This window comes from Misgurnus anguillicaudatus, chromosome 1 (genome assembly GCF_027580225.2).
Source record: "Misgurnus anguillicaudatus chromosome 1, ASM2758022v2, whole genome shotgun sequence".
NCBI lineage: Eukaryota > Metazoa > Chordata > Actinopteri > Cypriniformes > Cobitidae > Misgurnus > Misgurnus anguillicaudatus.
The window spans coordinates 25512240-25529742 of NC_073337.2; the positions used below are offsets into that span (position 1 = coordinate 25512240).

Genomic DNA, 17503 nt, shown 5'->3' on the forward strand with positions numbered 1-17503 from the left:
AGGTATTGCGCCACAATAGTGAAACTTGTATCTTGGTATAAGCACCTTTTGTACTATTGCCTCCCTATTACATATCGCTTTATTGTTTCCTAATCTTTGGATAAATGAGTCCCCTAAATGCAAATGAATACATCTATAATATTTTCAATTAATTTCTTCACCCGAGCTCGAGTTTAGATCTTTCATCCAGATTTTGTAAGTTGCAGGAATTCTACACAAATATCAACTTTACAGTGAAAAAAGATGTTTTTTCACCAAAAGATAAAACGTTAACCGTACATATATCTCAACTGACAATGCTTAGTGGCTTAAATACCAATGCGAGGTCTCTTTATACGTTTTTAAGCATTTTCCAATTATTTTCCATAGTTAGGTAAGTGCAGTTTCCGGAATCGTCACATGCATAACGTTTTTTCCTTCTCATAAAGTCGCACATGAAAATTAAAATAAAAACTATTTGTTTTTTATGAGCCATCCCACCTCCATTTGTTGTGTATTATTCCTTCTGGTTTGTGCATTTTAAATGCACAGAATTCCTACAAAGTAAAAAAAACTTGTCTGTATTTGTCACATCCATAACATGTATATTTCCCTTATCTATAATAGAAATCATGAGTATAGACTGATATTTTTCTGACGTCTGGACTCCATCATGAAGGGTTTAGGAAAATATAAACAGATGGTTTAATATATTGGTCATAAATAAATAATATTTTTATTTTTTGACTGAATTGTCGCATTCATAACGCTGGAATAACTGCGCATCCACGGTGATCTAACTTTGGTTTTCTTAGACACCAGGCAACAGGCAAGTTGCCAAGTGTTCAGTCCTACAGCTCTCATCCTCCTACCTGCGAGCATCTTGTACGACAAATGCGCCTACATTAACATGCGTGTGCAAATCTTCCTTTGATCATTGACAAATTTTTCACTAAAAGTTGGACACTGTTGGGAATGACTTCCCATGAAAACTTTCTTCGGAGACCAGAACTCAACTTCTTATTTGCAAATTTCCTAATCCCTGTAATTATTCTTATTTGGATGAGTGTTGGTTAAAAGTAAATCCATACAATCCCCTAACAGACCATTCTTAGATAACATATCTCCAGAGAAGATAAAAACTTGCCATTTCACCTGTAAAAAGTCCTATCTGACCTTGTGCCTTGATCTCACGATATTTTCTCTAAAAGGTGGACTCACCTGCGCGATCTCATACAGCAGCTTGTAATGTTCCTCTCTCTTCTGCAAAGTACACAGGTTGCAGCCCATCGTGATCTCCGGCAACACTCGCTCACACGCGCACCAGGGATTTCCCTCAAACGTGGTGTAACGTATCTCATCGGTGGGTATCTCTCAACCCGTCGTCTTTGTGTAAAAACCAGGCAGTCTGTCAGGATCCTAGATGAAGGAATGTGCGTGTGCATGTGTGAGAAGCACGTGATGATGTTTCATACCACCTTCATACCATTGTCTCGCTGTCGCTCTCTCATCCACACTAGCAGTCATCCACACACGCGCTGTACTAACCCTTCTTCATAGAGACACACCCCCTTTCTCACTCGCCCATCTCTCGCTCACGCTCTCTCTCTCTCTCTCTCTCTCTCTCGCTCACACTCTTGCTCTCTCTCGCTCTCTTACTCACTATCTAAAGCTCAGCACACATGAATACACCTACTCTAGCTCATGAATAATAATAGATATGAATAAACAGCAGATAAAGACTGTGTTAACTGAGCATTTATCTCTAAGCATTAATAAAGGCGATAACAAGTATTAGATTTAGTCAATGAGGACAAGGAAACATTTTATTTTAAATGTACTTATTGGATTTTTATGATATTAATAGGAATTTGTTTGTTCATTTTTCATTTTGCAGTAAGCAGAGTGCGCTATATTTCAGCGAGATACCTGATATTTAGGGCTGTTAAAAGATTAATCGCGATTAATCGCATACAAAATAAAAGTGATTATTTGCATAATATATGTGTGTGTATTGTGTGTAATTATTATGTATAGACGGTTTCATCGGACGCACGTGATATACGTCTGGATCCGAACCTTACTTCCGGTTTCGTTTTTTTAATGGTCTGACTAGTTGCTAAACTGATCTCTTGAACAAATACCTCGTCGAAAATAACGAATGTTTTGGTTTCCTATGTAATCTATGTGTTGTTTTTTGCTTGTTATATAAATAAACTACATTTAAAGAACTTTGTTGTTATTTATTCTTAGCGGAGTTTACCGGAAGTTCACGCGGACCGCGACAGCACCTTGTTTATGTTTTTACTGCTGAAACGGTCTATATTTAACCACACACATATATATTTATTTCAGAATTGTATTTATATATTAATTATATAGAATATAGAATATATAGAATATAGAATATATAAAAATATAAATATTTACACACAGCTAATATTTACACACAGCACACACTCATATATTATTCCAAAAATAACTTTTATTTTGTATGCAATTAATCGCGATTAATCTTTGCCCAGCACTAAATATATTTATATTCTAAATCTATATTTAGATTTTATTTCTTTATTTTTATTAAAAAATATATACATAAATAATTTTTGTTACATGTAGACATGTGTGTGTGTCTTTATATATACATAATAATAATACACACAAATATATTATGCAAACACAAACTTTTATTTTGTATGCGATTAATCGCGATTAATCTTTGCCCAGCACTAAATATATTTATATTCTAAATCTATATTTAGATTTTATTTATTTATTTTTATTAAAAATATATACATAAATAATTTTTTGTTACATGTATACATGTGTGTGTGTGTAGGTGCGCGCGTGTGTGTGTGTGTGTGTGTGTGTGTGTGTGTGTGTGTGTTTATATATACATAATAATTATACACACAAATATATTATGCAAACACAAACTTTTATTTTGTATGCGATTAATCGCGAGTAATCTTTGCCCAGCACTAAATATATTTAGATTCTAAATCTATATTTAGATTTTATTTATTTATTTTTATTACAAATATATACATACATTTTTTTGTTACATGTATACATGTGTGTGTGTGTGTGTGTGTGTGTGTGTGTGTGTGTGTGTGTGTGTGTGTGTTTATTTATATATACATAATAATTATACACACAAATATATTATGCAAACACAAACTTTTATTTTGTATGCGATTAATCGCGATTAATCTTTTGGCAGCCCTAGCAATATTTTAAAAAACAAATATCGGTGATATAATTAAATAAATATATAGGAGATAATTTGATATATAGACCGATATATTGGTGCATCTTGGATCGATTTTATAATCTATAAACAGCCATAGTATATGACTTTATTATTAAAAATGTTAAATAGCTTCCCCCAAAACCTCAATGTACTATTCACTGATTTACAAACAGTGTACATTTTTATCGACCATTATTCTTAATACTGGGAAGGGGACGGCACCGCTATTTTTGTCCTTGCAACTGTCAATGGTTGATTAATTAGATTTATGTCGTAGGCTTATTGAAAGACAATGGTCCAGTAAATATGCATAGGAAACAAGACAAGACACGGACTATTATTGATCGCCCCCAAATTAGTTTCCTGACTAACAGTGAAAGAAAAGAAAGGAAACAGAAAGAGGAGGAGGAGGAGAGAGAGGAGCGTGGTGATAACAGTGTACCGTAGAGACGCTTCTCTTCTGGCAGCGCGACAGCTCTCTAGGGAAGCAATAATCCGATTCGCAGAGCTTTAATTTCACTCAGCAGGTTTAAAGAGGATCTGAGCCAACTTAGCCCCAACTGGAGCTTCTCCGTCCCAAACGCGTCTCTCGCCATGCCCCCCAAAATGGGTCTGTGGATACCGAACATTTTTCTTCTTTCATCTCGAAGTTTATTAATCTCCAAACAGCCTAGAAGCAGAAGTAGTTGTTTAAGGGCTTTTACTACAGCTCAGACAGACATAACCCAGCAAAGAAATAGCCGTCATTTCACCATCTGGGTTAACCGTAAACCCGATATAGTCTGGCTATAAGTAACCCACTTGAATTTAATTTCCACTTGAAATAACTTGCAAGATGATATTCCGTTTATTTTATTTTTATCTAAATTTCATTTATTTTTTGAATTTCATTTATTTATTTATTTATTATTTTATTTTTTTATTTTTATTTTATTTTATTTTATTTTAGGACCTCGTTTTAGCCTTGCCGTCTTGGCTGGGTTTGGACGTCTATTAGATGTCTTTTAAATGCAAAATTGCTTGCGAAATGAGGTACGATGACAAGCTGTATAATCTAAATAATCTGAAATTGATCAATACTCAACAGTAGCATTAAACACCATAAAAAGAGATTTCATTCAATCCCATTCAATTCACTTTCATTCAATATAGCATATAGCCTTTCTTCTTCAAAGTTGTAATCCATATTCACCAAGGAGGGACAGGTCATCTACAGAGATCAGAACGCACTGTCGCAGATAACATCAGCTGTGACATCACAGGTCACCGAAGATGACCCCTGAAGATGACATCATCAGGAATAAAGGTGCTTAGAAACGCTACAAGAGGTGACCTCACGTATCACTGTAGTTGCGTATTTAATGCTATTATAGCATTAAAGAGCAACTATTGTCCGATTCACGATTTTATATTTCCTTTGGTGTATAAGTGTGTATTAGTACATGTTAACAATATGCAAAAGGTACAAAACCCAAACTAAACGATGGTAAACGATTGGACAACAACAAAGTCACAGATTGTAGGCAACAGTTTACTTCCTGTGATTGGTGATGTAGTAAAGACCGACATTATCATACAGGTAATTCCTGTTTGGATCCTAAGAAATGAATGGGGCTAGGCTAAATGCTAACACATTCACGACCTGCTGTACAAAGATTAAGTGCTTGCATTGATAAAAGATAGGTTTGCATTCATTTATCTAAGTTGAGGTAACGACATAGTAAAATATTGAAAAACTGTGCTGTTGTCCTTTAAGGGCCTATGGTAGTATGATAATTATATAAAACATAAAAAAATTTAATTCACAAATATACAAAAAATTGAAGTAATTTTGTCTACAGTAAAACTTTAAGCACTATATCAATTGGTTAAAATTAGTATTCACACATCTGCTCTCCTTTTATCAGTGTCCTTAAGACTCCAGGGTAAATGTAATCTTTCATGTAAAGTTCAGGCCCTTTGAAACCTTCAGCTCTGTTCTGCTGGATACTTCATTCCACACAGTTATGAAGAGTCATCAGTTCAGAGATTTAAAATCCCTTCAACATCACCATCTGGCCCTCAGATATCCTCAGAGACATCAACTTGTCCTTGAAAGTTCTGTATGCTAAAATGATAAATGAATCAAACCAAAGACACTGGATTTAACAAGATAAAGCACTCATTAATATCACTGGGGGGCAACACAACGCTCAATATGGCCGCTGTGTCAACGCAAGTTCCGCCTTTTAGTTAAAAGAACCAATCAACAATAAATAAATACTTACGATTCTCTGGGGGAGGGGCTTTGTACGGAGTCGCAGCACAGCAGCTGAAACGACTGCGAAAAACTTTTTTTTAGACAAATTTAAGATTATAGAAACAAAAATGACAGTTGATTTTGTTAATTGTTGGTCAGAAACTTGTTGTTTAATTGTTTAATTTTAACACGCGATTTTTAGAGATATCTGTCTTTCCCCATTCAAGTACTTTAAGGGCTGTTCACATTATAACAATAACTATAACGGTAACTATAACGATAACTTTATTTACATCCACACCACCGAACGATAGCGATAAATTGTATGCTAATTCGCTTACGTGTGCGGTACTTGCGCAAATCTTTTACCTTCAATTGCATTAACTAATATTGTATATTTCCTGTAATAAAAACTTTTGCAATTGTGTACATGTCACTGAATGTGTAAATATGCTGTTCTTGTGGCATTTACACACAGCAGATATAACTCTAAACAGTAAATTGAATAGTTCGTGCAAGCTAATATCACTGTAAAAAATTTGCTGTAATTTTGCAGCTGGTTGCCAGTAACTTACTGTAGAAGATAAAGTCTAAAAATGTTTCATGATCATTTAACTTTGAACAAAATGTTGCTAGTAAATAACATAAATGTAAAATCTACGGTAAGTTACTGGCAGCTAGTTGCCAGTAATACCCAGTAATACTTTAATTTATACAGAAATTTTTTACAGTGTCAATGTAGTAAAATAAAACACATTACGTAGTCAATTTCACAGCTACTGCATCAGCGCAGGATACCTGACAGTGATGCGCGGGTTGATCCAAAATTAGCGGGTGCGTGCGGACACCCGCGGTTACGAGTCATCCAAAAATATTTGCGGTTGGTCGGGTCGTTTGAAATAAAGATGCCAATTAACTATTTTAAACAATTACTACTTTTAAAAAATGCAGGCCAGGAAGCGGGTCGGGTACAATATACATATTTTTTTGCGGTCCGAGTTGCAGGCGGGTTGGTTGAAAGCGTTGGTCGGGTGCGGGTTGTTTATACAATGACCCACGCATCACTGATACCCGAGGTAATTTTATGTTATAGTTCTCAGCAATAAGCTTCTCCACAATGTCATATCAATATGCGTGCACATGAAGTTCAAATAGATTTCATTGGCTGTCAATGGTTTATCATTCATCAGTTGAAAAAATCGTTTAGAAAGTGATCCCAACGATATTGTTTTTATCGCTATATTTTTATCGTTATAGTTGTGGCATGAACTACGCTATTTTCTATATTATAAAACAAATTTTAAAATTATATTTTATTATAGTTATCACTATCGTTATAATTTAAACAGCCCTTTAGTCTTATATAAGCTGGTATTTTTTAAATGGTACATATTATGTGCAAAATTTTTGCTATGAAACACGGCATGGCTTTGTAATTACATAAGGGTAGGGCTGCATAATTAATCGAAAAACAAATCGGGAAAACAATTACATGAATCGCCAAAAGTCTTACAGCTGTCCATTTTTGCTCATTTCGATACATTTCGGCAGTATGTCTGGGCAAGATTTTAAAACTGATAAGTTGACCTGTCCTTTAGCCATTCATTTTGGACTTTTTACTAACAACATAACTCATAATTATTTGTAATTTACATTATATTATTTAGTTTTGGATGTTTAGAATTTACCATGCAGCTGCTTCACAGAAAGTTATAAAACATTTCAAAATTATAAAAACTTCAATCTTAAATCTATTAATCCGCAACAATAACCGCAATTACAATTTCAAGGTGAATAATCGTCAATTATGATTTTTGTCATAACCGTGAAGTGCAGCTCTAGTACGGGGGCATAAATACTGACAGACTGGTAGGTGAAACGTTTCCACAACACTTTAATCATTGCACACACATCTGTGTCTATTACTGTTAAGTGGCCTTTAACCATTGTTAGAGAAACCAATAAAGACGTAATTGATATACAAACTGTATTATTTAAGGGCTATCCGAGACCCTCATTTGGCATTTTACATGTTGACGTATGTGAACGACTTAGCATGTACATTCACATCGCACGTGAACACAAAAACACTAAAATGATACATAGCTAACAGGTGCCGAGCTATCAGAATTACTGAGGGCTGATGCGTCATGTATCTTAATGACCAAAACACATCAAATATTTAAACTTATAAATCATTAATCACACTAAAAACACAAGCAGACCTTTTGTTAATGCCCTGGTCGAGGTGTTGAAACGTAAAAACGCTTGTAATGCCGACACATCAGAAACTGTAGGTGATCAAGACATCTTCACCATTTAAATGTAAAGTTCATGCAATGACTATATACACAAATGTTATTGACGTATTGGGCAGACACTTTTATCCAAAGCGACTTAACGTGCAGTACAAAGTATATATTTTATTAGTATGAGTGTTCCCTGGGATCAAACCGTCAAACGTTATGCGGCACTAACGCATCAACTATCTATATTTGCTCACATAAAACATACAATAAAACCACAATAAAAACATCAAAACAATTCTGAATGCCCAGATGTGTATATGAACACTGGTTTGCAGTGTGTTGGGCTGCCACTGACAACCTTAATCCTGCTAACCAGCACAATTTCGACCATAATTAAATTACACTTCTTTTTAGTTTACCTAGAGGCGTCAAGCAAGTCCATCAAATTCATCCCCAGGCACCTCTATATAACATTCGAAGGCGCCAGTGGATCTGACGTGTGTCTTGGTACAATTAAACTCACTCACCACATTCTGACCTCAGATCATTTTAGACACACTGGCTGAGACTTATCTGCAACAAACAGCTGAGCCTTGCCCAATGCTGCGCTTACAATGACCTCCGCAGACGTCCCACCGACCTATACAATGTCTGGGACCAAAGACAGCAATCTCAGTGCCTCCCTGTCCAGTCAGATAATGACTTTAGAGACACTGCTTTGTGTATGAAGGTAGCCTGTAGGAAAACTGGTTTCGTACTGACTGGCACCTTTACTTTATGCAAACATCCTACTTTCAGAAAAAAAATAGTCTTAGCTGTCACTGGGGCGGTACCCTTTATAAAATGTACACTTTTGCACCTAAATATACTTTCAAGATACATATTTTGTATACATATTAAGGCTGCGAAACGATTAATCGCGACTAATTGTTTGCAGAATAAAATTTTTTGTTTACATCATACAGTATTTGTGTGTATTGTGTATAATAATTATGTATATAAATATATACATACAGATGCAAGGATATATTTAAGAAATATTTACATGTGTATATACATTTTCATATTTATATATAATTTATATTATTTACAATATAACATGATTAGTCGCGATTAATCGTTTTGCAGTACTAATACATATCTGTATGTAAATGGTACATATTAGGACCGTTTCAAGGGGTATGGCCCAGTGACAGCTATAGGGACCCTTTTTAACCATTCTTCGACTATATTTACAGTGTAATGACTGATAAACTATTTAACCAATAATTAACGTTACTTTAAGTGCTCTCTCTCACTGCTCCAGATTCGATTTATTTGTAAGCAACCATCAAACCAGACAGACAGGATAGTGGGAAATCACAAGAAGTGAAGGACAAATTTATACTACTCCCAAAAATTTGTCTCGGTTGACAGGATGATGCAAACATTGCATCTGGATGTGACATGATCTTACCATGATATACAGCCTGTAAAGGCAACATTTTTAAGCTTTGGGACGTGGCCCCAAGCAGGGGAACAACGGGGAGGCTTATAAATATTAATTTAGCCACATAACATTTGGTCAGTAGCCTTAAAAGATTTGCATTGAGCGAGCATTAGCCGTATCACTCATGTTTCTTTGGCAAAAACGTCTCCGTTGAATGTGGAGAACTACATTTTCCGCCAAGCAAAACAAAGCTCGTAAAGTTTAACGATAATTTCCCAAAAACCTCGAGTATGGGAGCGCACTTAGAAATTCGTACAATATGTCACACATTCATAAACGCCCCAGCACTCAGACACAACCTGGTCTCCACAGACCGTCCCCACCGAAGCCCTTGGGCACGATAACCCACAAACACAGAGACACGAACGCTGCTGGAGCCTTATCCCACGTCTGATGTTTTAACACAATAGAGCAGTTCTCATAAAAAGCATTATGGGGCTTTCCCCTGGTGCCCCCTTCAGCTTCTACTCTCAGGTGGTCGAATTTGAAACAGCACTGGAGGGCCCTTTACAGCCAAACAGCATCTGTGCCAAACGTGAGATGCCTTCCATTAGGAACCGAAATAAACAGCTCGCCATGGCAGAGACAGCTTTGGTTTCATGTGAACAGCAGGCTACGGTAAACTAATGCCCTTGTCTGTGTCTCTCTCAGTCTGTGTATCTTTTTCTCTCCGCTCGCTCCTTTAAACTCATCTCTATCTCCTTCTCCTGAATTAGTTGACCGTCCGGTTGGTGTCAAGTTCCATATAGCCAGCTGTCTGTATTCGACGTGCGTTTGCGCTACATTTATAGTCTTAAATGAGCCACTTCGCTCGCCGCGCTCCTCTGTGAAGGGTTTGCGGGTCATCTCATCTCATGAGGAACATATTCAGTCAGATTTCATAACTAAGAAAGAAAAATATGATGCTATGTGCGGATAAAATAACAATGCTATATAGGTTTTCAAACTTTTTTGTCCCCCTTGACATAAATTATTTACTTTAAGTACTTTAAGTAAGCATTTTAATAATTTAGTAGAACATTTGCATGTTTAACTTCAAAAACAAACATATTTTACATAGTTATTGATATTATGTTATTACGTTATTAGACCTTCATCTGGTAATTTTCTTTCATTGCATAAAAACGTATCTGTCCATTAGCATGAGTCCTCAATTTTCTGATATATTGTAGTGTTGTGTAATGGTCACATGGCATGCAGATTAAACAAAGTATATATTTTGTTAGTAAGCGTTTTGTTTAGATTTTATATCTTTAAAATGATTTATTTACATTTTCTGACTGAATTGTAATAAAACATTTTATGAACTCACGGACCACCTGCAATTCCCACACGAACCACCAGGGACTCGCGAAACCCCGTATGGGAAACCCTGCTCTACAGATTTGTTTTTTTTTATTTCAAGAAAAAATGTCTTAAATTAAGATGCTTCTTCTTGATGAGCAAAACGACCCAAGAAAATAAGTCTAGTTTTTAGACAAACAATATCAAATTTGATATCAAAGTGATTTTGTGCATAAAACAAGCAAAAAAAAATCTGCCAATGGGGTAAGAAAAAAATTTTGAAAATTTTTCTTAAACACAAAATTCAAGAAAAATTCCTGAAAAAATTTGCTTACCACATTGGCAGATTTTTTTTGCTTGTTTTATGCACACAATCACTTAATTTTGATATGTTTGGTCTAAAAACTAGACTTATTTTCTTGGGTCGTTTTGCTCATCAAGAAAAAGCATCTTAATTTAAGAATATTTTGATATTTTTACTAAAAACAAGACAAAAATACTAAGAATTTTTTTTCTTGAAAATAATTTTTTTTGCAGTGAATTAAGCACATCTTTTCCAAATCTTATTACCATAGCTTTGATATACGTTGAAATATTTTAAAAATATTCTGAAATATAATTTTGTAATACAATTAATATAAATTTGTAAATACTTAAAAATTATTATTATATATTTTTTCACATTTTGGTAACAAGATTGAGATTTTCTTTTGACGTTAATGAGAATTGGGAGATGACTTAATACACTGATTCTAAACATATTTTTGTGCAATTATTTTTATTTGCTAAATATGGCAAAAAAAAAAAAACCATTATGGACTGCCCTTATTTGGACATTTTATTAAAATATTCATGAGTTAAACATTTTTTTTTTTTATTTAAAATTGCTTAAATGTTAATTTTTTTAATTATTATATTATACTTAACTTCAAAGCAGAGACAGATTATTTAGACAGCTAATAATGTATAGCATACTATACTATAGTACACAGTAGTGATGGGGACGAGACCGCCTATGCCGAGTCCGAGTCAAGACTGAGCCTTTGAAGGGTCGAGACCGAGTCCGTTTGTTTTCAAATACAGTCGAGTCCGAGTTGAGACCGAGACCTTTGGGAGTTGAGACCGATTCGAGACCAAGACCACAAAAACATGTCAGTTTTCATAGTCATGATTTAATATCATCCCAGTTAATAATCAACATTTAGGCCTACAGACTATTGGGAATTGTTTATAGGATCAGTCTTAACGTCTTAATATGGACTATGCTTTTACTATCATTAAAAAAATCCCTAACACATCCATCATCTTCTGCCTATTTTTCTAGAGATAAATGGCTCTGATGGCAGTATCTTTGCATTGCACCATGGGATGTCATTTTCAAATAATGCCCGTCAACACTGCATTTTATTATTATTTTTATGTATTGTGTGGTTTTTTATATGAACATTAAAAAATGCGTTGGTCTTGAGGACTCGGTCTGAAATTACGACCACTGTGGTCCGAGACAGAGTCTTTGAAAGACCAACTCCGAGAAAGCAGAGACCGGACTCGAGTACTAAATCACTAGTACACAGTACATAAACAGTATATGTATGTGTGAACAGCACATACATAAACATTATATGTGTGTGTTTATATACAGTCTTTGCCAGCTGTTCCTTCATAACGCAGGTGCTTAACTCGATTACTTCTGTGCTTGAAATCCAATGATAATCTCAACCCACCACCCAAGTAAACAAATACGACAGTCTTCTGTTTCTTGTCATGTTCCTTTCATCCTTTCCTTGGCTTGTATGCTTAGCAGAGTAAATCTGATCTTAATCAAAGGTGCCGTTAAAAGCCAACAAGCTTTGCATTCATGCGACCTAATCTTTTTTACCCCACGGACCGAGCTGAGAGCTTGAGGTCAGATTTGTCACACTCCAGCAGGTTCCTCTTCGGGTCTAAAGCTGATATTCAGATCTTCACATGAACTTCCGTCCGGCTTGATGGTTCCAGCTGGTCGCAATCTTGTCTTCCTCTTTGGCGACCGGGTGGAGCTCTGCGTCTGTTCCTGTGATAACAGACAACTCCATTGTCTCCATTATAAGACCAAACCCATAAGGTTCCCCTAAAAGCTAAACGTTATTACACTACGGATTTACATAGAAAAGAGGTCTTGTGTTGTAGTAAGGCAGAAGGTGGCAACGTGCACACTCGGCAGGAGTTTTAAGTGGCGTGTGGCATCTCCCCTGAGACAAGATACAGTAAAAATCAGGAGGTGCATTAAGCTGAACATAGTGGATTTTAATAGTTCAGATCAGGTCAGAAGCTGAAGCGCTCATTAAATTCGTTTGAACCCTCAGGCAATCAATACTTTACATTGAAGCGATGGTTTTGGATCGTGTGGATCTGGGTAAAACAGATCTATAGAGCCAATCCAAACATATCCAAACACACTACTGGGTGTCCCATTGCTGCACTAAACAGCCCAATAAAACTTTTACTGGCCCGGTTTCCCATGGGACTCGGATACAATGGCTTATTCTGACACATTTGTGATCCAATTTTACCACCATCAGGGGCAGAAGTGATGGTCATGGTTAGAATTGCTCTTTATGTTGTGGTCAATACAAAGCTGGTTTCGGCCTTATGTGCGACCATTTTGTTTTGCACTTTTTACCTCATTAATCAAATTAAACGCGGTAAAGTGACATTGGTATTGCGGCTATAGCTCTTAATTGAAAACATTATTCTGAATTACAAGAAATTAGTTACAATGGTCTAAAACTCTGTTTCTAGTTGGGTTAATTTATTCTCTCATTATGAATTTAAGATTTCAAGCTTTGATGGTAAAGTCATTTAAAAATGAAAATAAGTTTTAAAATTAATTTTCCTTTCTGCATTGATGACATCATGCACTTGAATTGGGAAGAGACTATATTATGGATGCATGTTATCCAGCCTGATCTTAGAGCGCGCCAAACCAAACATCCATGTGTGTCTGTGACTGCTAGATAATAACCCTAAAGTTAAAGAATCCCCCTACTTTTGTGATATCCCTCAAACTAAAATAGCTAAGGGTTTTGTTAACTTTTAAGTTTCTTGCAAATAAATTGGTAATACATACTTTACAATAATTAATAAGTTGCAACTTTTGATTCTAAAAATGTATTGTTAAATGCTGGAAAGTCATGTTAGCTAAAGCATTAACAAAACAATACAACCTTACTGTAAAGTGTGACTGAAATCTTTTTTATTTGTAACCTTTAAAGCAGAATCTTAAATGCATAATATTTATGTTGCTCATGTTATAATTAATATATATATATATATATATATATATATATATATATATATATATATATATATATATATATATATATATATATATATATATATTATATGGTGTCTGTCTGTCTTAAACTAAGGTGAAGACTACAGTACAACTTAAATTTATAAAACTTAATATTTAAATATAATACATAATATACACCTTTTCCTAAAATTTTTGCATTTCATACTATCAACTGTAGGCCTACTGCATAAAAATATTAAAAATATAAAAATACTATTAGCATATTAAATAAGAGAGTCACCTCAACCTTCCCACTTTCTGACCTCAGGTCAACCCCCATGCTACACCCGTGTAGGTCAGTAATTTGTTACATGTTATATATTTACACTGTCAGAAAATGAATCCTAAAATGATCCCTGGCTGTACCCTTTAAATAAGTACGCATTTGCACCTAAAACGTTCATAATTTAAAAAAAAAATTCATTTGTAGGAAATGTATGCATCAACGGTACAAATTAGGACCTTTTTAAACTATACTGCCCCAGTGACAGCTACACTGCAAAAAAACTTCGTATTTTGTCTTCAGTAGAAATATCTAACATTTCTTAAATCAAGATGCATTTTCTTGATGAGCAAAATGACAAAAAAATCTAGTTTTTAGAAAAAAATATACAATTTAAGTCAATTTGTGCTTAAAACATTTTTAAAAAATCTGCCAATGCGGTGAGAAAAAAAATCTTGAACAAAGTTTACCTTTTTCTTAAACATTTTATTCAAGATTTTTTTCTTACCCCATCTCTAAGCACATATTTACTTAAATTGTATATTTTTGTCAATTTTTTTCTTAGGTCATTTTGCTGATCAAGATAATGCATCTTGATTTAAGAATTTTTATTTCTACTGAAAACAAGACAAAAATACTAAGTTAGAAAGTAATTTTTTGCAATGTATAGACCATTTTTTAGCATTCGTGGCCCATGCAAAATGATTGGGAATGTGCACAGTGTAATTTTAAGCTACAGCCAAAAGAAAGTGTCGATTTTGGTCGAAATTGAGGTTTTCATAAAAATGGGTGCATTAAACCCTCATCTAGTGATCCCAATGCTCGAAATAGTCATTCAACGTTTTTTGAAACGTGTACCGTCCTAAATGCTTAACCTATACAAAAATGCGTGTCCATCCACATGCGCGTCTGACATCTTGGTTTCGGTTTTAAAACTTACAGGACTTTATTGATGTTAAAATAGTTATTAAGAGAGGTAAAGTTTGGGACCTGATTGATGTTAAAAGAGTTATTAAGAGCCATAAGACATTAAAACAATCTTCCTCGCGCTGACTAAAGGGGGTCGCACACCGGCTGTGGGACATACAAATAAGTAGGCTGATCATTAGTCTACATAATTTTCCTTAAGTCTCTATCTTGTCATCAAACATTAAAAAAGGCTACATTATGTAAGTGACATAACTGTAATTCTGACATGCTTACATTTGTTGAGTGCACTTAAACACGCTCACACACATAGACAGAGGACGAATTCCAAACGGCGCTTCGGGAAGAAGATGCAGCATAAACAGTTGGTCCACATAAAGTGAAAATTACGTTGTTTTTTAGTGCTTTATTTGCCAAATGTATTTTAACGGACTACAGTATGAGACACAGTAGCGCAACTCTCTCTCTCAAGTTTATACATCAAGAGTTCTGATCTTTGAAGGGCACAGGGATAATCACGTTTGATTGGAGTTGGACGGGACACATTCAACCGTCTTTTTTTAGCAGCTTTTTGCGGTTAAATTGTTCAAAATCACTTACGTGTTAACATTTGCAAGCCTTTGAAACACGTGCCAATTATCAACTTTCACCCTATTTAAATTTGCGTATTAATCCACAAATCACATGCGAGCCGAACCGTGGGTCATGATCTATAATGTCAAAATAAAAAACTCATTTTGGAAAATTTGCGTCACATTTTTTTCTGACAGTGTAATATTTAGATGCGATCTTATTATGCAAATGTAAATATGTTTAACATGTGACCAGCGGCGTGGAGATTGATATAGTCACTGACCACATGGCTGTGACAATGCTTGAGGCTTGACCTGAGGTCAGAAAGTGAGAAGGTTGAGATGACACTCCTCTTCAATATGCTAATAGTATGGTGTGGTATACTATCAGGCCTATACACAAACACACACACACACACGTAACCTCAGGGAGCGCACAGAAAATCATTCAATTCAACCAGACACTACTGCAGAGAAAGACCCTATTGAAGGTTTTTGTGCCACAGACAATGGCAGCTGAGGACAGAGCAGTCAGGAAAGTGAGTGTGGCCCCGGGGAATTATTTCTCATTCAAAAATAATCACATAAAAGCACCACACTCAAAATATGAACAAAAAACTCGAAGAACACTTAAACTACGGCCTTGTAAAAGGTACGGAAAGATGCTAATGCTTTTTCAGAATCGCTTAACGTAGCGAATTACAACCTTCTTTGGATATTAAGTATTACAACTCAATGTATTTTTTTTAGAATCAACCACATCTACAATTATCATGCCAGTTTATGACCGAGATTTACGAACACTCCGTTATGCCTGTTTGGTCCAATAAAGTGCGATTTCACGCTTTCTATTGGAAAAGCAACAAACCGACGCCATAAAACAAAACAACTTTATTACCACTCAGAGAACCCTCAACCCCAACGAAAGTGAATTTTCTTCTTGAGCCTTTCAAAATAAACAGCGCAGGCAATCTTTGACATACGCGTCGTGAGCTTTGTCCTAACCAGCCAACCCATCTTCAAGGTTGGACATCGATTTTCAAAAACAGCTATGCATGGAAATTCGGCTGATGGAGTGCTCCCTCTTATAATTTTTCTTTCCCTCTCCCTCTTCAAAATTGTTCCCCCAGCCTTGTTGCGGTTGTCATGGCAACCCTGGCCTATGACGGAGTTGGTGACAGAGAAGCGGAGAGGTGAGATTTATCTCAGAAACGGTGTGCGGAGACGGAGCGGTCCTCTCCGCGTTACCGTATGCGCTGCTATCGCACGACGCATGAATGCGTTTATTTAAAATAGGCCTGGCAGAGCCTGACGCATGACATATGTCTATAGGGCTGCATCTTCGAAGGCCGTGGATGGATGAATGGAGATGCTTTTATCCTTTTAAAAGCATGTTGAGGGGTTTACTAAGGCAGAATAAAGGCTGTAAATGACAGTTGTTTTATCCGAGGAGGCGATTGCTCCTCTTTTGGTTGTCATTGAGACAGATATCATTGTGCACGTGTCATCAGCAACAGTACATCCAACAATACATTGACCTTTTTTCCACCATTTGCCTGCCTACACTAACATTTTTTGAACACAATTGACTAAACAGTAATTTATTAACGATAAATTAATTTATTCCATTTTTATCCACAGCGTTGAACATTTTTCCTCTACAGCTAATAGTAAGCCCAGTATACAAAGCTAAATTCAAGCTAAATTTACAGATAAATGCATTTAAAAAAAACATTTAAAAATAAATAAATATATTTAAAATAAGTTTAAAATGAATGCAAATACATTTCTGTAATAAATTCATTTAAAATAAATAAATAAAAAATAAAAAATATTTTAAATAAGTAAAAAAATGCAAATACATTTCTGTAATAAATGCATTTAAAATAAATAAATAATACATTTAAAACTAAATAAATAAATATATTTAAAATAAGTTTAAAATGAATGC

At 35.1% G+C, this 17503-nt stretch overlaps 1 protein-coding gene across 5 annotated transcripts in view; it reads right to left on the minus strand.

Moving 5' to 3' along the window:
• pdzrn4 (PDZ domain containing ring finger 4) overlaps positions 1–17503 on the minus strand; it is a 90167-nt gene that overhangs the window by 45220 nt on the left and 27444 nt on the right. For 2 of the 5 annotated variants that reach the window (XM_073868736.1, XM_073868730.1), the window contains exon 3: positions 1201–1398. The exons of 2 other annotated variants lie outside the window; for them this stretch is intronic. In XM_073868736.1, coding sequence (XP_073724837.1) covers positions 1201–1269 — 69 coding nt within the window. In that variant the 5' untranslated portion in view covers positions 1270–1398. Of the gene's footprint in view, positions 1–1200; positions 1399–3674; positions 3903–17503 lie in introns of all 5 variants that reach the window. One more of the 5 variants, XM_055191425.2, reaches the window with a different exon arrangement.